This window comes from Haliotis rufescens, unplaced genomic scaffold (genome assembly GCF_023055435.1).
Source record: "Haliotis rufescens isolate VD_foot unplaced genomic scaffold, xgHalRufe1.0.p SCAF_7, whole genome shotgun sequence".
Classification (NCBI taxonomy): domain Eukaryota; kingdom Metazoa; phylum Mollusca; class Gastropoda; order Lepetellida; family Haliotidae; genus Haliotis; species Haliotis rufescens.
Genome location: NW_025964361.1, coordinates 19,163,025 through 19,187,767, shown reverse-complemented (window position 1 = coordinate 19,187,767; position 24,743 = coordinate 19,163,025). Strand labels below are relative to the sequence as shown.

Below are 24,743 nucleotides of genomic sequence, written 5' to 3'. Positions count from 1 at the left end.
ACGCTAGGAGATAACTTGTTATATATTCAACACTCCTGACATCAACATGGTATCGATTGATGCGTATAGAGCCAGAATCGGGTCTTTTATCCACCTGAGGGGAACTCGACAAGTAACGCGGCACAGAGACAGTAAGTACTCGCCATTCGTGTCTGAGATTGATGTTCATTTGAGACTGCTCATTTGCACTATTGCATTTGCTAGACACCTCTCTGCATCCTTCACCCTACCCAATCGTTTCGAAAAAATGAACTTTGATCGGTATGTGCCAAAAGAAAATAGCTCTTTGTGTGTATCATGTGTCGTCACTGCGATGAACTATGACCCAGTTTTGACAAAGTACCACGATTGGCTTGCTCGTGAAAGGTGTCGACGCGCTGCCCGTGGGGGTTATCACACAGATCATGTTGTGTTCAAACGACGTTGAAACAAACCCGGGACCGATCTCTTCAGAAGAAGTAAGATATGCTATCTTGTCGGAGCTACGCGACGCCAGGTCGGAATAAAGTTCACAAATTACAGCTCTAAAAACTGAAGTGAACCCAATCAGCTCTAAATGTGGTCAACTTGAGGTAACATTGACACTAATCAAATCTGATATTCACGACTTGAAACATAATCATGACATTATGAATACTGACATTGATGCTGTTGCTGATAAAATTGAAACTGTAGTAGAACGTCTATCTAAAATTGATGACAATATGGACAAACTGGAATTATTTGATAATGTCATTCTCCATGGTGTACCCGAAGCAGAAGGTTAGAAATCGATGGCTGCAGGTAAGGAAACGGTGATGTCAATTTTTAATGAACACGTAATGTTTGAAACGTGGCAATCATCTGACATTATCCGTGGCCATCGCCTTGGAATAAGACGTCGACATGCGGAGAAACCACGCCCTATAATTGCCAAGCTTCTGATATCAGACGACAAGATTCGAGCTCTGAAAGCTATACCCGTGCTTAAGGAAAAGGGGCTTGGAATTTCAAGTGACTTGACCACACGCCAACGTCAACAAGTGAATGCTCTAAAAGACACCGGCATTTTTTGTTACTTTAAGAACGGTAAACTTGTGACAAAACCTCGTGAAAGTTCGGATAGTACTTACCGTACTCAACAGGAAACACCCCCAAACGTAGGCGAGGCATGGTCACTGAAGCTGTAATTTAAACATCGTCGAAAAGGCAACTTCCAAAGGGCTATGGCCGAGGCCCGGATAATATATCACATGGATGTAACAGATCAGACACCGGTGACACGATCGATTTTATGAGCGCTACTGTGAATGAAGATGAGAAACAAACTTTCTTGCGTTGGAACCTACATGGAATGAGGCAAAAAGTGGATGACCGCGACATCATCTCTTACCTACGCAAATTCCAAATAGTGTGTCTTGTAGAAACATTTGTATATGATATGTCAGACATTAATTGGTTAGATAACAATGGTTATGATGTCTTCTGCAGCCCTGCAATTAAATTATCTGAGAATGGTCGACTCTCAGGTGGAGTGCGCATATGTATCCAACATTCAGTTGGTAAGTTTTGCAGGTTTATAACATCAGATATCGATAATTTTGTATGCATTAAAGTAGATTTGACCGGCGGGTTCGCCACACTATAACGATAGTAACTCTTAATGTAACATTGAACTGCTTGATCAGTTCTTATTAGAAAACCTTTCAGAAATTAGTGATTCTTACACAGTTATTTGTGGTGATAATGAATGCACAAACAGATCATCGAAACAACCAACTTGCTAACTTTGATGATGCTATTGATGAACACAACATTCCATTTAGTGAGAAGGAAGATCTACCAATTGATGATCGTAAATCCCATGACAGTGTAATAAACAGATTTGGGCAGATATTGTTAGACATGCGTTACACTATTTATTGTTAACGGCAGGGTATATGGAGACACAGAAGGGGAATATACATATTGTGGTCACAACATTGACATGTTCAACATTGGTGATCGTATAAAGTCCGATCATTTACCATTAGAATTGACATGTAAATTCCCAAACATGAACAACCAAAAGGAAAATAACTAGAATTATGCACTATCAACATACCAAGGCACCATAAAGTGACGAATGTAAGATTGTTTGACGGGATGCTCGAAAAGCATTGAGAACATTTAGACGTAGACGTACTGACTCTAATAGAAACATCTACTGCAAAAAGAGAAATCACAACAAATCCTGCTGAAGGAAAAATAAATATGACTTGTGTAAATTTAGGCTAAAAAAACTGAGTAATACTATCCATTCCCCCTCTGAGTTTTGGAAACAAATACGTTCATTACAAAAACAGACAAAAAGAAAGGATAGTATCTCAAAGGCTGAGTGGCTTATACACGTGGTTTTCAACACTGACAGTGATGTGTTTGGCGATATTATTGATGTTTCCTCTTCATGTGATAATGACGTTGACAAACTTACTTTAGAATCACCCATATCACAGGATGAAATTCTGCACGCTGTAATACATCTAAAAAGTGGAAAAGCTGCTGATCCTGACCATATTGTGGTTGAAATGATAAAATGTTCCAAATTTGAGATGTTGCCTTTTCTTCAAAAATGTTTCAATGGGATGTTTGAAAGTGGTCTATTCCCCAGAAGCTGGTCTTGTGCGGTAATTATTCCAGTACACAAGAAGGGAGTTTTTAACAACCCAGACAGTTATAGAGGAAGATCCTTAATGAGTATTCTTCGATTTTTTTTACATCAATACTTAATTCCAGGATTAAGAATTGGGGTAACATGCGAGATACGATTCCCGAAACTCAATCTGGTTTCAGAAAAAAGAATTCAACGTCAGATCATATATTCATATTATATACAATAATCCAAAAATGTCTATCACGTCGTAAACACAAAGTGTATGTCGATTTTAAAAAAGGTTTTGAGTCCGTTGAACTATACTCAACAACAAAAGTTCCTGTGACACCAATATTTTAGTGTATTTTTCAAACAAGTAAAGTTTGGTTTTCAATATTGTAAGACATATATGGAATCAAGTCACAAAAACGCAACGGCTACAGAAAAGCATGCATTCCATGCAAAAGTTGACTTTTATGCACGCCCCATGCATTTCACTACCCAAGAATGGGTATAAAAACATTTGCGTTAACGGGATTCCATATGCATTGTTTATCATTGTGCTGTCAACAACCGCTCAGAAAAAACAACAAAATTACGCAATTATTCAACATTACGAAATGCCATGCTTGTCCGAAAATGAGCGTCTGCGAGCCATTGGTACGCTTGAAGCAGGATCGAGTCAACGTGATGTTGCAAGACAATTTAACGTCCACAGAAACACCATTTGGTGTTTATGGCAACGTTCGCAACAGACGAATGCAGTCAGAGACCATCCTCGGAGTGGCAGGCCGCGCGTAACCAGTAATCGCCAAGACACCTGGATTCGAACAACACACCTACGAAATCGATTCAATCCAGCAACAGTGACTGCAAGAAGCATCCCTGGCTTTCGACGAATATCTTCACAAACGATACATCGTCGCCTCAGATCTGCAGGGGTTGTCGCCATAAGACCCGCCAGACGTCCCATTTTGACAGGAAACCACCGTCAGGCACGTCTACAGTGGTGCAAACAGCGTCTACGCTGGACGGCCATGCAGTGGGGACATGTTCTATTCACTGACGAGTCTCGTTTTAACCTCAGCCACAGCGATGGACGGATTCGAGTCTACCAACGTCGAGGTGAACGTTACGTCAATCACTGTGTCATGGAAGAAGATCGGTTCGGGGGCGGCAGCGTTATGGTATGGGGCTGGACTACAGCAAGACAGAGGACCCGTTTGATAGTGGTAGAGGGAAATATCAATGGACAGCGCTACCGTGACGAGAACATCGGCACTGTTGTTCTACCGTTTTGCGTCGTCATGGCCCAGGCATTATACCTTTCAACATGACAACGCCCGGCCTCATATTGCTCTCCTTGTTCAGGATTCCATTCAACAAAACAACGTGAATGTCATCCCCTGGCCGCCTCGCTCCCCTGATCTCTCACCAATCGAGCACATGTGGGATGAGATGGATCGGCGCCTTCGACGTCAACCACGTGTTCCACAGACACTCCAGGAACTTCAAAACATGCTCCAGCAGATATGGACAGTCAGTATGGCAAACTAAACCATTTGAACACTTACAGGAGTCTTTTATCTGTTGCAAACCGAAATTGTTTCAGATTTGATAACAAACATAACTTTGTATTAAATCTTATTCAATGTCACAGGAACTTTTGTTGTTCAGTATATGTTGTCCTTCCTCCATTGCACTCAATCAACTTGAACATATAGATAGCCTTCGCATGTTCTATTCTCATTTAATCTCAGCTATCTGAGCCTTGATTAAAGGAAATGTTATTATTGCTTAATCTTGTTATGAACATTCAAAGCGTGTAAAGGTACATTAAAACTTGAAAAAAGCATCCATTATGTTTATTAATGGGAACAAACGCACCATTTAGTGTTAACTTCAGAGATTATTCCGGGGGGGGGGGGGCAGTTTCCAGGGGCACTTGGTTGAAGCAGACAGCAGTGGTTATCCGCGAAGCAGATAAACCTTAAATGCTTTTATATTTTGAGTATGTATTGCTTGGGGAGTTTAACACACCTCTACTGAAGCGCGAAACGCATAATGTTGATCCACTATAACTGATCCCCCAAGGCGTTTTATGCCCAAGTGTGTAGTATGAAACACGGAACAACAAAACGGATAAACCTCGGCTTCCTGAGGGTGTTGGTGATTTACAAAAAGTGAAGAGGTGATATCAGTACATCGCGCCAAGACTGGGTGCTCATTCAGAACTTTCTTAAATATTAAATTAAAAAGATGGACTTGACATTAAGCTTGTACCACGTACGTCATTGGCTAGTCAAGTGGTCAAATGGCCCATGTCCAACAACTGTGAGAATGTGATCAACACCACACTGATTCCGACTTATACCTCATTTCTCCTGCCTGCCAGAATAATAGGATATATCACTTCAGAAGTACATGTGTCATATATGAGTTTCGATATCATGAATTTTCTTTATGGTTGAAAATAGATTTAGGATATATAATCCAGTCAACACGTTTTAATTCAGCTATCTGATTTAATTCATGGTAATTACATTGCAATGTTAATTGTAAGCTGAGGTATGTCTATATTTATCATGCTCAATTGACACGCATGCTCTTTGGAACGGAGATATAAGTGTTGTGGATCAAGTCTTTCTAATATGATGTGACATTTGAATATATGTACTTGTTTGTCATGTTGCGTTAATATCTCCATATGCGTTTACTATTAGGAACTAATAACTTTATTACCTTGAAAACCTAACGTAGGGCGTTTTGCATTATACCTCACACGACACAGTTGTTTTCCACCAAATTCACACACAACTTGGCATTATTTACGATTTACATTCAAAACGATTGCTTGGTGTATCATATTGGATTTAGTGTGCACCGTTTACATCCCGTTTACACAAGATGAAATTATATTAAGAGCACCAAGGTGTGATTCATAACTAGTGTCAAAAACATGGTCCCATTTGGTGGTTATTGGGATTAACTTATCCGTATTATTTATTAGAGAACTGTGATACATTTACCACAAAAAATCTTAACATCTTCAAGTAGTCTGTGGACTTTCAACGAAGAGAGGTGCCTGTTCGTTTTCTAGCATAATAGTGTATGGTATTAAATTTCCGAATATGCCTAGTAATATACAATGTGATCTCTATGATCAGGGTTTACATCATTGTAAATTCCTTATCTTTACTTTTTGTATATCATCTATTAATATAACACATTTGCAGTATCAAGAACTCAACTGACTAAATGTTATCGGCGTTCAAACCTTTGTTCATTGGCGAGCTACAGCATTGTCTGCGCATACCTGAACGTTTCATGAATAATCGACAGTGAGAGAATCGACAGATCCATTTTCAGTATGTGTCTGGATTTAGTCATTCAGATTATTGTCTTTCCGGTTCCTCGTAGGAAATGAAGGACGGAGATATCTGGTTCATTACTGGTGTTGTAATAGATGCAAGTTAATTTGAGAAGCACAGACACGAGGTATCTTCGTGTTCGCTGTGCTGCATACATGCCGATCAATACAACAATGGTCAGTCGCGTAAAACAATAAAACTTGGATAGTGTCATGGCGGCTTTGTACAACCCAGTATAATGACTCCATCAACCAAGGAGTGAGTGAGTTTGGTTTAACGCCGCTTTTTAACAGTATTCCAGTTATATCACGGCGTGACAGCTTAATGTTGGAGGAAAGCCCGAAGTGATGCAGGTCTCAGACGTTTTCATAAAACTTGGAGATAAACACTCAACGAAGGAACATTATCTTATAGGCATGCTGAGGTCTTTGTAATCCTGTTGTTATTTTCATCCTATTGAAACGTATCACCAGCGTCAATATCCTTCTGTGGACACTTACATCGTATTATCAGTGTCACATAATGGTCTGTGGCTTGGACATGTGACATCAGATGGACAGTGACAGTATGTTCATTAGAGCAGGCCGTATACTTGAATTATTCTTCGGGGAATATTTCATTTCGACATCTCATGGTGAACATTACACTACTTTTAGTATGAAGGATAAAGCAGTCGTATCGATACATTGAATCGGAGATATTATATACAGAAGTAGTATAGGTTTATACTTAACCTTTAAATGGAGTCACCATGAGCGTAATATATTTCATACATACATTCTAGTTTTGGTGACAGCGAAATAGGTAACAATTTGCTGTGACCTTTGGGACACTACTTCGAAATTGCAAATTTATTCTGCGTCATCAGTATATCGGATCAGCTGTTTAGGAACTCCGCCGAATGGCCTATGATAGTTTGAGGTGCATGCCCCATATTCGTGTCATGAGATCATGTTAAATAGGCACGAATAGCTTAGTATAGACGCCCCGCGTGTACGAATCACAGACTCATCCCTGCAACTGCAACAACGGTTATTTCCCTAAAGTGTCTATTAACACCTTGGAGAATGCTTGCGATGGAAGGTACTAGTTTGAGGGAGGGATAAGTGAATTTGGTTTTCCTACAAAGTGACATACGTGACAAGTTCTACAAAACTCTTGCTACGTCACTTAGTCTGAAAAAATGTATCAGATGTAAATAGATTGCGTCTCCCACAATGAGTAATGAATTCCCTCAAAGAAATGCCAAAGTAAGATTCACAAAAGGACTTTGACTTTAACAAAAGTACCAAAAATCCCGGATACACGTCGGAAACCTCCGCTCAGGTAGTATTTCACTCCAAGCGGCCAGCCAAGGATATAAAGTGATTTTTTTCATAAAAAGCATTAATCCGCTACTTTGGATTAGCATTTACACGAACATATTATTGAGACGTTCACGATAAAGTTGTGGCACGTGATCCTGTCCACAGCGTACAGATCACAAATCAGATGAAGTTAAGCAACGTCGGTCGCGGAGATGGATGGGTGACCGCGTTTCGGCAGCTTGCCTTCCAGGGTTTCGGTCCTGCCCCATACTGAAACACATGTTAACACATGTCTCTCTTTGGGCACGTGACTTTATTCGAAATGTGCCTCTGTTCACCCAGCAGTGAACGGGTGAATGGCATGATGTGGTTGTTAACCTTCTTTGCGCCTAACAGGAATTTGGGTTGTATATTCCCCGGGGAGCTTAGATTGTTTCTTGAGTGCACACTGATCCAGTGACCGGGGTAACAATAGCGCTTTGAGCACTTCCCTGAGTGGTGATGAAATACGTGCAATATAAATGGCCTATAATTATTTACAGATTAATATAAAAAATGCAGAAAATAGGGTTTGGGTGATCCTGGCACAGTCAGGCTAGTTAGACTCATCATTAGCTCAGGGCCCTTGCCCCCTCTACACGCAGACCAGACAGCAAATGGGACTTCTCCCAGGAAGCGCTGCCTAGTCAAACTTACCCAGAACTTTTCGGAGAATGTGAAGAAAGTCGGAATTTGTTTCTTAATCATAATACCTCTAAAAGGGTCAACACAGGATATTCTGAATGACATTTCATCTTCTATCTCTCGCTTCAATATGGAATAAACATATTAACGGAAAGAATTTACATTTCCGTGGGAATAACTACCAAACAATCATGGTCATTAATATTCTAGAATGTTCTTTTGTTCAATTTACAAATTTAAAATCGAGAACTTTGTCAAAATATGTTTCCAAGGCCTAGTTTGAAAGTGTTGCATTAAAGCTCGAGAAAGTTGTTTCTGATTGGCCAGTATCGACTTCTCGTTTGTCATTTCATTTTTCATCAAATTTTGCGAAAGATCGTTCTGACGTGACCTGTAATGGGATGTCCTTAGATCTTTGTTTAGCGGAAGCGAGAGCTAAGATCTGATTTTAATGAGATTGGCAAAAGTAAAAAATAATATTCAAAGCACGACAATGCAACAATGCATTGTCGCGCTTTGGTTTTTGCTTGTTTTTGTAATGGCAACAACGCGACAATGTCGCTTACTGGTTTCCAGAATTCAATGCTCTGTCTATTAAACAATTTACAAGTCCCAAGCAAAAAAGCTGCATGGGTAAAACTCAAATAGTAACATGTGATTAATTCTGAAAGCAATTGCATAAGCAAGTATATTGTTTAATAAAGCAATGCTATTTATGTAGCTATATGGGCCTGTGGCCAAAAATGGAAAGTGTATACATGTGTTATAGTAGAATAACATGTAAATGGCATTATTTAAATTGTATGTTTATTATGTTAAGCAGTGAATAAATGACTGGTGGAATGTGTCATCCTTTCACTAAATGACTGGTAGATTCTACACTTGACCACAACCGGAGGGAAAGGATACAGACCATGGACCAACTGCAGTATGGAAGGCAAAACCCAAAAAGCAATGATAAGCTGCACTATGAGACGAAAGGGTATAGAACAGTTAAACATCTGCAGTATGGGACATAAAGGATATAGAAAACTGAACAGTTGTAGTATTGGAGGTAAAACGTATAGAGCACCTACATAACTGGGGTGTGGGAGATAAAGAGTACAGACAGACCAGCTGCAATATGTAAGATAAAATGAATAGAACACTTGAACAACTGGACTAGAGTAGGTAAAATGTAAAGAACACTGAACAGCAGCAGTATCGACAGCTGCAGTATGATGGGTGAGGAGTAAAGAACACTTAAACAACTGTAGTATGATAGGTGAGGAGTAAAGAACACTTAAATAACTGTAGTATGATAGCTGAAGGGCAAAGAACACTTAAACAACTGCAGTATGATAGGTGAGGAGTAAAGAACACTTAAACAACTGTAGTATGATAGGTGAAGGGCAAAGAACACTTAAACAACTGTAGTATGATAGGTGAGGAGTAAAGAACACTTAAACAACTGTAGTATGATAGGTGAGGAGTAAAGAACACTTAAACAACTGCAGTATGATAGGTGAGGAGTAAAGAACACTTAAACAACTGCAGTATGATAGGTGAGGAGTAAAGAACACTTAAACAACTGTAGTATTATAGCTGAAGGGCAAAGAACACTTAAACAACTGCAGTATGATAGGTGAGGAGTAAAGAACACTTAAACAACTGTAGTATGATAGGTGAGGAGTAAAGAACACTTAAACAACTGTAGTATGATAGGTGAGGAGTAAAGAACACTTAAACAACTGTAGTATGATAGGTGAGGAGTAAAGAACACTTAAACAACTGCAGTATGATAGGTGAGGAGTAAAGAACACTTAAACAACTGCAGTATGATAGGTGAGGAGTAAAGAACACTTAAACAACTGTAGTATGATAGCTGAAGGGCAAAGAACACTTAAACAACTGCAGTATGATAGGTGAGGAGTAAAGAACACTTAAACAACTGTAGTATGATAGGTGAGGAGTAAAGAACACTTAAACAACTGTAGTATGATAGGTGAGGAGTAAAGAACACTTAAACAACTGTAGTATGATAGGTGAGGAGTAAAGAACACTTAAACAACTGCAGTATGATAGTTGAGGAGTAAAGAACACTTAAACAACTGTAGTATGATAGGTGAGGAGTGAAGAACACTGAAACAACTGTAGTATGATAGGTGAGGAGTAAAGAACACTTAAACAACTGTAGTATGATAGCTGAAGGGCAAAGAACACTTAAACAACTGCAGTATGATAGGTGAGGAGTAAAGAACACTTAAACAACTGCAGTATGATAGCTGAAGGGCATAGAACACAGCTGGGATGCGATGACATGAACCAACCTAGTCAGCGAGCCTGACCAACCGTTCACGTTAATCACCTCTTACGAGAAGCATAGTCGTTTTTTAAAGTATAAAACAAAGGGGTAATGTGACAGTGTTAGAGGTAATGAGTACAGACTACTGGATAGTATTCGAAGCAGGCATTATTACAACTGCACAATGTGGTACTTAAAGTGGATTGGATGTGTTACTTTAAGTATACAGGCAAATTAATGTTTCAACCATGTCAGTTGATATAATTTCCATTTTAAAATATAGATAACCGTCGACAGAAGTCTTGTTTATCATCCAGGGACTACACCTAGAACTAATAACACTCTGTAGATAAGTCATTACCAGGCTCACATCAACGTTTACAAGATTCATTAGATGTAAAATGTGCATATTATCGTAAAAAAATCCAGCAGACAAGATTGATTGATCGACAATTGGGACTTGCTGACCACTGAATAACAAATGTAAATGGAACACTGCTGGTCTATTGAGAGATTAATGTACTTCCAGTTCTAACGTTTGGGTTAAATCGATAATAGATCAACATTCATCGACGTTGTATGTACGTTGTAATTTCTTCCCAACGTTAACGATGTTACAATTAAATATAGATTAAAACTACACGTCGTTCAGTGATGTTTAATTAGTAGTAAACTGATGATCACGATCACGTTTCAACACTATTTCATAAGTAAAGCTTATCAGCACTGCTCGGGATTGTAAAAGCGTCAAGCAGAGAGTGTTGGTAGTAAAAGACCTCAGGCTTCGCCCTCGATTTTACTGTTCGTCGCCTTTTAAGCTTTACAATCCCAAGTATAACCAGGAGTAGACAATCTCACATCGGACATTTTAATTACTCTGAAGAAATACTAATTCCCTACGTAGAACTGATACATGATGTCATGCTAGATCAATCTTAGTTTTCAAAGTGAGGGAAACTGGCATTATCATTCCTATCGACGAACACGTGGATGTCAACAAAGCCGACAACTGTACAGTTAGGGTGCATCACCTTTCAGTAAAGTGTTTATTATTTATTAATAAAGGAATAATTGTAATGAAACAGCCAGGGAGGTTTTGCTATAGGAGATAATACAAATGACGATGGTCAGATTTATGTTCTTTTTGTTGACTGTAACAAGGCCTTTAGTAACTGGCAAAAGTTATGATTTGTCTTCATTAAACATGGTATTTGTAGTTGCACTGAAGGCATTCATTGTGCTGTAGTTATGCTTTATTTTACTGGGGCAAAAACTATGTTCTCCTGTATTATTATAGTATTGAATAACAAATAGATGAACTAGAACTGTATTAAAAATTAGTCTGAATTTGAATAAAGCAGTTACTGTAGTTATCATTTAAGAAATTGGATAAAAAAACAAAATGTGAGAAATAGTGTCATATCCTTGGCATGCTACCACATGGGTGACCCTATCTCAGTGTACCATGGCTAAGATATGTATCAATTTATCCATTGTATGTTTGTTTTCAAAAGACCACTCACAGTGGTAAATTGAATAACAGTTTACACAATCATAATGTTGTTTGGATAGAAAACTGTGACAAATCATTCGTAACAATGTCTAAGCCAAAATATCGGAGATTCATGTTACAGTCTGCCACATAAAATATTTTTAACAACTATTGAGTCACTTAAAATAGAGATTATTTCTTTATTGCTTTAGATAGCATGAAACAATTTGCCTAGCCTTTTATTGGAAAAAACAATATCTATCGAGAATAAACGATTTCAGGAAGAGAAATAAACTGTTAGTCTGTAGGATATTTAGGTAAGCCAAATCTTTTTTGTGCGTCCTAATACACCAAAAATTTCGTTTGGTTGTGAAACTCGACTTGTGTGAAGGCATTATTTGTGCTTTCACACTCACACCCCGTTCAAACGGCATTAATAACGTATAACGTAGTGGGTGGTTACCCGCTAGGATTAGATGGTAATGCGGCTGTTTACCATCTAGCGCCTAACATGCAGCTTTGGGTTTTATACTCTCCAGGGAGCTGAGAAGGAAATCGAGTGCTCACTGATCCATTGACCGGGGTAATAATTGTGTAGCGCTTTGAGCATGAACTGCTACGTGGAGGTTAGCGCATTATAAGTGCACATTATTATTATTATCATCCGTGGACTAAAATGTACATTCTTCGATCTATATTCCACCAATACATGTTTAAGTCACCATACAAAGAATGATAGTTTTCATTTGCAGCAGCGAACGTTGAAACCTCTCAATGTTCGGACTGTTATAAGTATGGAGGACGAAAGCTCACCGAATGGGTATGTGTTCTGACACTGAACGATAGGGAAGGTGATTTACACTGGGAAACAACTTGGCAGCGTAGAAGATGAGGTCAATATCCTTCATGTGGGAAAAAGTCCCCTTTCACAAGTTTGCCTATGTGACTTATTGTGTCCTTTCTCTATTTATTCAAAATCAAATTATGAGACTGGAAATACGAGAACCTACGGGGCGTAGACTTACAATGAACGGCAGATACGTGGCGCAATATATCATCGGACCCATTTCTTAAAAAATCAAATGACTTTGAAACTTTAAGGACTACATTTTATGTTTGTACCTCATGTGAAGGTCACATCTTCTTTAAATTTGTGTAGCGGTCAGTCCTAACAATAATGATCCATATTTAATAACTGCAGAAAATAATTTTGTCACAACGTTTAAGATAGAGTAATATCGTTTTGCGATTAATTTAAGAAGGTTTACAAGAATTTCCCATTCCTGTCTCTTGTTGTGCCTTCTCTTCTAACTTATGTAATATTCACCGTTAAGTCTTAAACAACTGCAGTATGGTAACTTAAGGTTAAAGAACACTTTAACAACTGCAGTGTGATATCTGAAGGTCATAGAACACTCAAACAACTGCGGTATGACATCTGAAGGACAGAACACTTAAATAACTGCAGTATGATAGACGAAGGGCATAGGGCACTTACATAACTGCAGTATGATAGTTGAAGAGTATAGAACACTTTAACAACAGCAGTATGATAGCTGAAGGTTATAGAACACTTAAACAACTACAGTATGATAGCTGAAGTGTATAGAACACTTAAATAACTGCAGTATGATAGCTGAAGAGTATAGAACACTTAAACAACTACAGTATGATAGCTGAAGGTTATAGAACACTTAAACAACTACAGTATGATAGCTGAAGAGTATAGAACACTTAAACAACTGCAGTATGATAGCTGAAGGTTATAGAACACTTAAACAACTACAGTATGATAGCTGAAGTTTATAGAACACTTAAATAACTGCAGTATGATAGCTGAAGAGTATAGAACACTTACACAACTGCAGTACGATATGTGGAGGTTATAGAACACTTAAACAACTACAGTATGATAGCTGAAGTTTATAGAACACTAAAATAACTGCAATATGATAGGGTATAGAACACTTCTTGCACATAAGTCTACACTGTATGGGATAGCGGCAACAGGAAATGACGTCACGAATTGATATCTTCATAACATCGAACAAGGGATAAAACTGTGCCTTGTACTTATTTTATGATTTTAACAACAGAGCTCAAAACGTATACACATAAGCATTTCCTTTTTTTAACTTCGATATATTTTATGTGGCATTTAAGAGACTATAGTCGGTCTTTATTTGATCATCGTCTCAGTATCCTTGTTAAGAGACTGTGAGAGAGACTGTGAGCATCACTAATGTAATGAAACAGTCTTTCCCAACACTTGCTACAGATCAACCACGTGTTACATGTTATTAGACCGTTACGAGTGGTCAGCACTACCATCAATCTTGCCCATGACGCTGTCAGCGGAAATTGTTATAACTGTCATCTACTTGACCAACAGAGAGAGCTTTCCACACGCCAAGGAACTTAGCAAATGGCTGTCACTTCCGTGATGCACCAGGGACTTGGTTATAAATAAAACATGTCTTCATTGTCATTTGGATGTAGGAAAATATAGATATGTTCGTTTTATTATTCCGACATTCATATATACAGACCAACCGGAGTGGCCATTTTTAATTGCAACACGACGTAATACTTGCCAAGATCCATCTGTGTAAAATTGTACTACAAGCAGTGCGACATACATGGTGTGACATTCCACTTCTTGACACACATCTTACATTTCGATTAGCAGGAAACTATGTGTATATTTTGCCCATGTATAACAAAAACGTAACAAAGAGTCCCACTGCCAGTGTTCTCCAACGTGGTATAATTTACATGGGCAGTAATGTGACACACCCGAAGACACAATAAAGGTTGTGAATATAGTCACGTACTTGTCACACAACATGGAGGAGGCGAGGTACTGTACTGGTTACCATAATTGTTTTCGAATGCATACCAAACCTGATTAACAGCCAAATAACTAGGGTTATCTCCATTCGATTGTATTTGTATGAGATTGGATCTAATATAAAAAAACCCACCTTGAATCCTTATTTCTTGAATGTCACTATACATACCTAATAATATGTCAAAGTTACCACCGAACACGTGTCTGATAAAATTATCTTGTAATGAATACACCTTTGATTTCTGTGATTATATATAGCCATGGGTTGGTTCCGAATCTTTCTGGGGAAAACAATATTGATTAATTCATTTCTGTACACAAACGCACGTTTGCTGCTGCTCGTTGACATTTCAAGCATAGCAATGGAAGCCTTCTATTTTGAGTCCCCACAGGCATAAGCTATTCGCAATGGTTTCTACTGACAGTTAGGTTGTAATATTCATTTAGTACTAGGCAGTCAGCGAACACTCTTTTACGAAGACCATTTGCTTATACAATATATTTTCTGCACATCAAGGTTACACACACAATTTTGACCTGCCTGCACATTTAGAAAAGAGTGAGTGAGTGAGTGAGTATGGTTTTACGCCGCTTTTAGCAATATTCCAGCAATATCACGGCGGGGGACACAAGAAATGGGCTTCACACATTGTACCCATGTCGGGAATCGAACCCGGGTCTTCGGCGTGACGAGCGAAGGCTTTAACCACTAGGCTACCCGACCGCCCCTTTTAGAAAAGAAGTATGTAGATATGTAAAACATGATTGCATATGACTTCACAAAATATATTGCTTGGTCACTAGCAGTGTTTCACTTGTCACTTAACTGTTGAAACTATCAACATGTACGTGTAGTTTTCCTACTTGACAAGGACAAGTTGTAGATTTAAAGACATGTTTGCACATAGGACAAGGATCGATGCTTCGTAGCAGAGCAAGTAATAAGTAACGTTTCTGCAGCTTCCACCCTGTTCGGTTTGAAATTAGTTATGACAAAATATTGTCTGTTATCTTTGACGTTGATATATTGTACTTGCAAAAGGTGTCGGTATTGATTATCTCAGATTGACATTTACGTTATGTGCGTATCAGTTATCATCAATTTGTTGATGAATAACAGTAGCTGCCTGGAAGATGTCTGGTAGAAGTGCCAGTGCTAATAAACTGTACAGAGAGAAACGCTTAAATCTTACCTCACAGTTTGTAATTATAAGTGAACTGACCTTTCTATGAATACTGTTGAACACACGACTGATTGCCGACATTCCAATGCAATGTTTGCAGTATGTCGTTACTGACTATTGCTCAGCACTTTTACTTGAGTTCATTATCGACTAGTATCGAATTGAAAAAGTACAGCCAATCATTTTGATGAATGCATTTGTTCATGCATATTCATGGCATTGGCTTGCTTTGAGAGGAGATCTTCGGCAAGAGTGTGTAGCAAATTAAAGCCGTGTCGCCCGCCACCTGTGGACGTGAATGTGACAGTACGCAATCTTATGTCTGAAGGCTGTAGACAGAGGCAGATTACCTCCACGTCTCTTCACCGTGAGGATTTGCCACCACATTCCAGCTCGTGAGTATTACTCTGAATCGGTTTTAAGGGGTTAACTGAAACGGCTTAACTACTGTATGGTGTCAGAATACCATCATGAGCGAAACTCACGAATACATTGCTGCGAACGAGATAACAGACCCATATCATTTGCCATAAGGAAGCATGGCTTTGTTATGCTGTTATGTGAGGGTGTTGGTGGCAGGGTTGAGGATGGAGGTGTATTGGGCCTGTATTTTCATATTTGGCTCGCCTGCTTGTCGCACCTGGTGATACTGCTCATGGGAGTAAGCTTATCTGTTCTAAACTGTTCAATGTAAATATAAAAGTGTGAGCAAATAAGGAATAGAAATAGTCATAACTTGTCAACAGCTGGTGTTTGCTCAAGCAGCAAAATAAACTTCCACGGTGAGTTTTAATTATTTACAATTGTTGATGCTCATGCAAGACACTTTGCCTTCCGTTTTGTTTTGTTTAAAGAGACAGACGAGAGTGTATTATCTGCTGTCTACTCTATTCTAGAATAGATCAATAATACATGTTCCTTCAATCGTGGAGTGATCTGTATCCATTGTGTATGAAAGTAATCAGCTAACAGTCGTGTGAGGGAGAAATAACAGTATTAGAAAATAATTTCAGTTCCATTTCCTGTGATGAGAAAATAGGGTTTATAATTATATTGTCATTGAAAGTGTTGTTAGTATTTCTCACTATTATGCCCTGATGTACTGCCTGATGTGAATGATTCATCGAGTGTTCCTGGGATAACGCTCTAGACCAGGAGTTAGTGTCTTGATTAACGATTACTCTGTTTGCAGCCATTGGGGATATTAGGTTAACCGGTATGACAGGCTCCGTTTTCAGTTTCCGCTAAGCTGAAACATTTACTTACAGTCGTATTTATGTCACTTGACATTAAAAGCATATACCATTTCATTTACTTGGTCGTGATGTACTTGTCTAAACAAAAAATGCAAATATTTCCTCAAACACATACACATGTACAAAGAATGGCAATGCTTTGATTCAATATATATATATATATATATATATATATATATATATATATATATATATATATATATATATATATATATATAATCTATACACACACACACACACACACATATATATATATATAGTGGGTATTTGCAAGATTATGAAACCAAGGACACTGTTCATCTTGAAGGACATTGTACTGACGTTTGTCGTAAATATTTCATCACTACTTCCATATTATTGGAGAACGTCTATCGATTTCCTCTCACACACAACTGATTCAATTCTAATAAATAAATTCATTGGTTATATAGACTCGGGAATCTTGAATAGTTTCACGATGTTTATGACGACATGCCCTGAAGTGGAATCTATTTTCTAATGTTAACCCATTGTAGCCAAAATGTTGCAATTTACTCCGCAAGCTATAGTTACTCTAGGACCAGCATGGCTCTAAAATAAGCTTGACGCCCTGTAAACAGTTCCTTATTCATTGTGTTATATCAATGCATATTGGACTAATGAATATACTAATGTAGCTTTTCTTCGGGTATTTAAAATGAAGCAATATATATGTATTTTCAATATAATAACAATAGTTCTAGGTACATATTGTATAGAGAGTTCAAAACTCTTTGGACTGAGATTATTAGACTTTGAGCTGCAGGTAAACGAAGGTACATTTTTCGAATAGATTTAACACTACACACATGTCCTGAATGTAAGCTTGGTATAGACTATGAATAACACTTTATCCTAATATGTAACTATTATGTCACCTCAGAGAATATTACTTACCGAAAAAGTATTGTTAATGTTCTTCCCTGAATAAGTTTCAAATGCTATTACTTGAAATTTTAAAATATTGACTTGACTTCACTTCTGAAAACATATCACAATATTGAATATATAGATTTTCCTCTCGTTCACACGTGCATCAAGTTGCCTCTCGCGAACATGTATTTCCTATGTCTAAGCCATGGTGTGTCTAAGCAATTCGCATTCCTACACTTTTTAAAGGATAAGTTGTGCACACGAGTCAGAACATTTGCAAACATTGACATTGAACTAGTAATAAAGAATCCCAGTGGGACTGCCTCATCTGTTTCATATTTAGATCCATGCATAACGACTCAGAGTGACTAAACACTCTCCACAAGTCTGTATGACACGAGGGATGACTTCAACTTTCCAATAGTCAACTTTCCTTTTATGAAAAGCAATATTCCAGCAGCTCCTGCCTCAGGTGTTTACATTTCACTAGTTCTGAGATACGATCGAGCATGCTCTTTCTACAATGATTTCAAAAAGCGTCATACGACTCTTGCTCAGAAATTGTTTGATCAAGGTCAACATTCAAGGCCTGAGTAAAGCTTTCAAAACGTTTTATAGTAGACCTGGTGGAGGACATTTCCAAATTTGACGCTTCAGTGACAAAAATGATGTCCGATGCAATTCCCTATTTTGACTTATACCATATGTGACTTTCCTTTGCGTGAGTGTGTGGTAGGATACGCTCACCTTTCCGCGAACACCTAGTATCATCACTGTTTAATAATGATTCATAAACACATTCTCATGATATAGTCGAAATCGTACAATCGAATCTGATTTTAGCAGAGATTTCTATTGAATATGGAAAAAGGTTTTGTCGCTTTTATTTGTATATCGGACTTCCCGGCTGCGTATATGATTTTCCCAAAACATATTCACACTATAATATCTCTTGTTTGCGTATGACTGCCTCATGAAAGGCCCACGCCAGCCTACTAAGATGCAGCCGATACTTACATTATTGCTATATTGACATTTTACCTGTCACGCTTCTAGCAGTTCACCATATCAGTTTGTACTCATTTGAGTTGTTCCAGTTAATACACGTTCGTTTTCTGACAATCCTGCAAAAACGTTTTGTATTCTGGTTGTAGAGTTAAAGAAATACTATGAAGGAAGGCGAGATGCTTCTTTAAAAAAGTTTTTCCTCATTGAACAAATTATTCATTGGTTGTCGGTTAAATTTTGCTTTAAATAAATCGGTTTTGAAATGTGATAGAAAAGAAATATGTTGATGTGACAGATTGTAGAATAGCGAGGGCTTCAGTATCTTCTGTTACGAGGTGACTACCAAATCATAAAACAGCGGTTAACACAGGATCAGTGCATAATTATAAATTATATTGGAACACACGGTTTTAGGTTTGCAATCACACAAAAGGCAATAAAATGGGTCAAATAATTGGCAGCAGCATTACTTAATAAGCCCTATAATTGGCGAGTGCACTCTCGAAAGTCTATATATGGCCCATATATACATCCAGACAAACTGTCACAATACGCAACAATTTGCAAGATTAAGCTGTCCTGTGTTTGAAACAACCAAGGAAGGTAACTCTAAATTTCTCTACCTGCTACAATCTGGCCATTTCAGCACGCGATGTTTTACGAGAAACAGTTGCAATCAATATATTTATTATCAATTCATTTCTGTATACTACTTTAGAAAATAGTTTTCCATTTGAAAAATGTTTCGTATACAGGCTTTTGGTAATTACCTCTCGGTCTGCATAACACCTCACCCAGCACCTGACGTAATGATGCTTTATTTTTACATGTGTACAAAGGTTCTCATGCATTTCGCATAGAATCTTTGGACTTGATGAACAGTTAATATGGCAAATGGTATTTTGCCTGATCGTTTACCAGATTTGTTATATTCTATTCGGATCGTGTAATCCTTGTGTATGTTTCTTCATCCACGCTACAATATCAGCATATGCAGTGCAGTCAGTATGCAGAATTCCCGTGTACATCACGATCGATTGACACTGGGAAATTTCTTATGACTCCAATTTCCAGAGAAAGCTCCTGAATGATGTGTCCGGAATTGACGGCTCTTTTACTCAAGTCTTTAATGCGTAATATTCAGCGTCCATGCTAATGCGCCCAACCGATACGAGTCGACTTCCACAGGTCCTAGGAATTTCAGCCAATAGTAAAAATATGTTATCGCCAACACGTGACAACCATATCCCTGTTTGAGTTGTATTAGGCCTCAGTGTGAGAGAATGGTATCGACTTGCAGATCGATCACAGCTTGAAATTTCAACTGATGAATTTTCTTTCACATGCGTTCTCCATCGGAAGGTGTTACGTCAGTGCTACTTCAACCCTTATCAATTTACTGTCTTCGTATTCCACAGTGACACATCACCTAGCTGGAGCTCAAAGTAAGTACATGTCGTGTGTATCGTAAATGCTCATTCAGTTTAGTGTTAGGCGGTGTGTTGTGTTAGATACTAACAAGCAGTTCACATCGTGCAGACACATCAAGACGACGAGATCGATAGTGTGTTGTCAGCAGCAGTCAAGTCACAATGCCGGAAAATCTACAATCTATCTTCGCCCAGAAGTCCTAGTACATGAAATAATGATCGTGTTTAAATTGGGATGAAAATGACAGAGGACTAAATATTTTAATAATAATAACCACCCAAACCCTCTTTCCTGCATTTTTTATTTTAATCTGTAAATAATAATGATAATGATAATAATTATAATTCCGGTCAAAGGACCCGTGTCCTCGCAAATGTCATTCTCAGTTTCCTGGGATGTATACAACCAAAGGTTAACATTCACATTACCATTTAAAGAGGCATATTTCCAACGAAGGAGGCACCACATTTAACATGTCACCGAAACCCTAGAAAGGCCCAGGAGTCAAGTGTGCACCCTGTCTCCCATCCACTACTCTCCCCGATCAACATTGGTAAATGAGTCTTTCGAATAATGTGCTGCTGAAGAGAACCAGGCATTATCACACAAAATTCGGAAAAATGTGTTTTTTGTAATGAAAGAAACTTGTATCAAATTTAATGGTAAAGCATCTAACGAACATCACCGCTATATTTCTGTCATCTAAAAATATATTTGTGACATGTATCTGTCTACAGTTCACTCCCGAATAGAGATATTGAGCGATCGAATCTTTTCAACAACGTATGTACTTTCTGCGTTCGTGTGTATGCTTTTTTCTTTCAACATATCATTACTATTTTGGATAGTCTTATCCCACGCATCTTCACGAGGCAGAGTGTTAACTGACTTTGAAAGTCTAGTTTCCACCCTTGCCGAACTAGGCTGGAATTCCTGGGCCCGATCGCAGCGCCACCAGTGGTTATTATGAGTTATGCCCCTCTTAGCCTCTCCTATGGACCAATCAGATTCCATCACTTGCATTTGTTTCAAACAAAATGGCGGCGCCCGGTCAAGACGATCTGATCGATAATCAAGATGTGTATTGTGATGAACGGGTGCTTCATCGCGAAGTGCATCAAATCACGCGAGCACGTTGATTAAAAACATGAAAAGATTTGGAAAATGTCTGTTGACAACGAGCTGGCGGTGCACATGTTTTGCAAATCCTGCAATGGACCGAAATCTGCACGACAGTTTACGAACCGGATATCGATTTCGTTGCGCAATTTTGATGGGACTTTGCATAGTCTCGTTAGTCCAGCGAAAATGAAACTCCACAATACCAGCCTAGTTCGGCAAGGGTGGAAACTTGACTTTTATAGTCAGTTAACTCTCTTGCTTCGGGAAGATGTATTCCACGTAACAGATATGGATGGTCATCGTATGAGATGCACACTGAAACATGTCAAAAGGAGAATCAAACTATAGCTACGACCCGCACTGTGAAGCTTCTTGTGAGGAGAATCACACTATAGCTACGACATGTCACACTGATGCTTGTTATATGGAGAATCACAGTGTAGCTACGACATGTCACACTGATGCTTGTTATATGGAGAATCACACTATAGTTACGACATGTCAAACTGATGCTTGTAATATGGAGAATCACACTATAGCTACGACATGTCACACTGATGCTTTTTATATGGAGAATCACACTATAGCTACGACATGTCACACTGATGCTTTTTATATGGAGATTCACACTACAGCTATGACATCTCACACTGAAACTTGTTATATGGAGATTCACACTGTAGATACGACATGCCACACTGAAGCTTGTAATGAGGAGAATCACACTATAGCTACGACATGTCACACTGATGCTTGTTATATGGGGAATCACACTGTAGCCACGACATGTCACACTAAAGCTTGTAATGAGGAGAATCACACTATAGCTACGACATGAAACACTGATGCTTGTTATATGGGGAATCACACTGTAGCCACGACATGTCACACTAAAGCTTGTAATGAGGAGAATCACACTATAGCTACGACATGTCACACTGATGCTTGTTATATGGGGAATCACACTGTAGCTACGACATGTCACACTGATGTTGTTATATGGAGAATCACACTATAGCCACGACATGTCACACTAAAGCTTGTAATGAGGAGAATCACACTATAGCTACGACATGTCACACTGATGCTTGTTATATGGGGAATCACACTGTAGCCACGACATGTCACACTGAAGCTTGTTATGAGGAGAATCACACTATAGCTACGACATGTCACACTGATGCTTGTTATATGGAGAATCAAACTATAGCCACGACATGTCACACTGAAGCTTCTTACAAGGGGAATTACACTATAGCTACGACATGTCACACTGATGCTTGTTATATGGAGAATCACACTATAGCCACGACATGTAACACTGAAGCATCTTATGATGAGAATCACACTATAGCTACGACATGTCACACTGATGCTTGTTATATGGAGAATCAAACTATAGCCACGACATGTCACACTGATGCTTGTTATATGGAGATTCACACTATAGCTACGACATGTCACACTGGTGCTTGTTATATGGAGAATCAAACTATAGCCACGACATGTTACACTGAAGCTTGTAATGAGGAGAATCACACTATAGCCACGACATATCACACTGAAGCTTGTTATATGGAGATTCACACTATAGCTACGACATGTCCCACTGAATTTCTTTATGAGAAGAATCACACTATAGCCACGACATGTCACACTGATGCTTGTTATATGGGGAATCACACTGTAGCTACGACATGTCACACTGATGCTTGTTATATGGAGATTCACACTATAGCTACGACATGTCACACTGATGCTTGTTATATGGAGAATCACACTACAGCTATGATATGCCATACTGATGCTTGTTATGAGGAGAATCACACTATAGCTACGACATGTCACACTGAAGCTTGTTATGAGGAGAATCACACAATAGCTACGACTTGTCACACTGAAGCTTGTATTCTGGAGAATCACACAATAGCTACGGCATGTCACACTGAAGCTTGTCATATGGAGAATCACACTATAGCTACGACATGTCACACTGATGCTTGTTATGAGAAGAGTCACACAATAGCTACGACTTGTCACACTGAAGCTTGTATTCTGGAGAATAACACAATAGCTACGGCATGTCACACTGAAGCTTGTTATATGGAGAATCACATGTACACTACTGCAGCTACGACAGTTCACACTGATGCTTGTTTTATGAACACTCACACTACAGTTACGGCATGTCACACTTATGTTTGTTGCTTTGAGAATCACACTTTGACATGTTGATTTGAATAAGGTGTTGAACAAAGATCGTCTGTACGGGTGATCAGACTGACGATGCATGGGCCTTCTGAATACCTTCAAGTACTTTTGTAGTTGAGGTCTTGTTTGAAGACTACTAGGACGTCAAGGAAGGGGAGTTGGCTGGTCTTAAGTGAGATGAAGGGACTAGTTTTAACATGACAGAAATGTCAACTTTCTTGTACCTGCAAATGTTGGTTAACGAGAATGTCTGCAATGTGGTTCCTTCTAAATGGGTCATGTAAATTTTGGTGGTTACCGGAAAAAAGTAGGGATCCCTTGGGCAGACTGTGTATCTGTACGTAGATCTTGTATCCACATGTGATGCAGGTACTGCTAATGCATGAGTGTATCAGTGGGGCGCAGTGGGCAAGATGTCTAAAGCGCCATCTTGAAAATGTTGTAGGTGCTGAGATCGTATCCTGCAAGTGACCAGTTTGTTATTCAGCCTATGTACCAACAATGTTTACAGGTCTTAAGGGTGTTGAACCCACATCATCCGATCGCGATGACCAGATGATGGAAACATGAATACGTTCATATACCCGAAATATAAGTGTCAAGTGTCTATTGGTCATCCGTGTACAGATCTGTTATATAATAAAGGTGTGTGTCTCTAAAGCCAAGGATTTCTTTTTTATCTTTATGTATCTTGACGGCTGCGTAAGGTGGCTTAAGGTGAAATATTTGCTATGGACGCATAGTCTATATACTAATCAAACTTTGCTAAGAATCATCACTTTAAAATGTTATATGTCAAATTGTGTGTATCTGTTGAAATAACTTAAGACAATATTGCATGAAGACGTGTTTAATAAACAAAAGTCGGTTTTCATGCGCCACACAATGCCAACAAACAACATGTGACCAATATTCAGTCAGATAACCCGATACAATCAGATCAAAACTGAACTCACGAAAACAAATTCATTGTCAATAAAAACAAAACCCAGTAGCACGTATGTGTGTGGATGGTTGCCAAGGGAAGATTGCTTCATTCT

At 38.6% G+C, this 24,743-nt stretch overlaps 1 protein-coding gene across 4 annotated transcripts in view; it reads left to right on the top strand.

The window, feature by feature from the left end:
- LOC124113293 (glycine receptor subunit alpha-2-like) overlaps window positions 1–24,743 on the top strand; it is a 110,526-nt gene that overhangs the window by 48,186 nt on the left and 37,597 nt on the right. Inside the window, exon 1 of one of the 4 annotated variants that reach the window (XM_046473590.2) lies at window positions 15,867–16,179. The exons of 2 other annotated variants lie outside the window; for them this stretch is intronic. Coding sequence is in view for 1 of the 2 variants with exons in the window: in XM_046473588.2 (XP_046329544.2) it covers window positions 20,267–20,384 (118 nt within the window). In the remaining variant the exon portion in view is untranslated. Of the gene's footprint in view, window positions 1–15,866; window positions 16,180–20,219; window positions 20,385–24,743 lie in introns of those variants that run through there. One more of the 4 variants, XM_046473588.2, reaches the window with a different exon arrangement.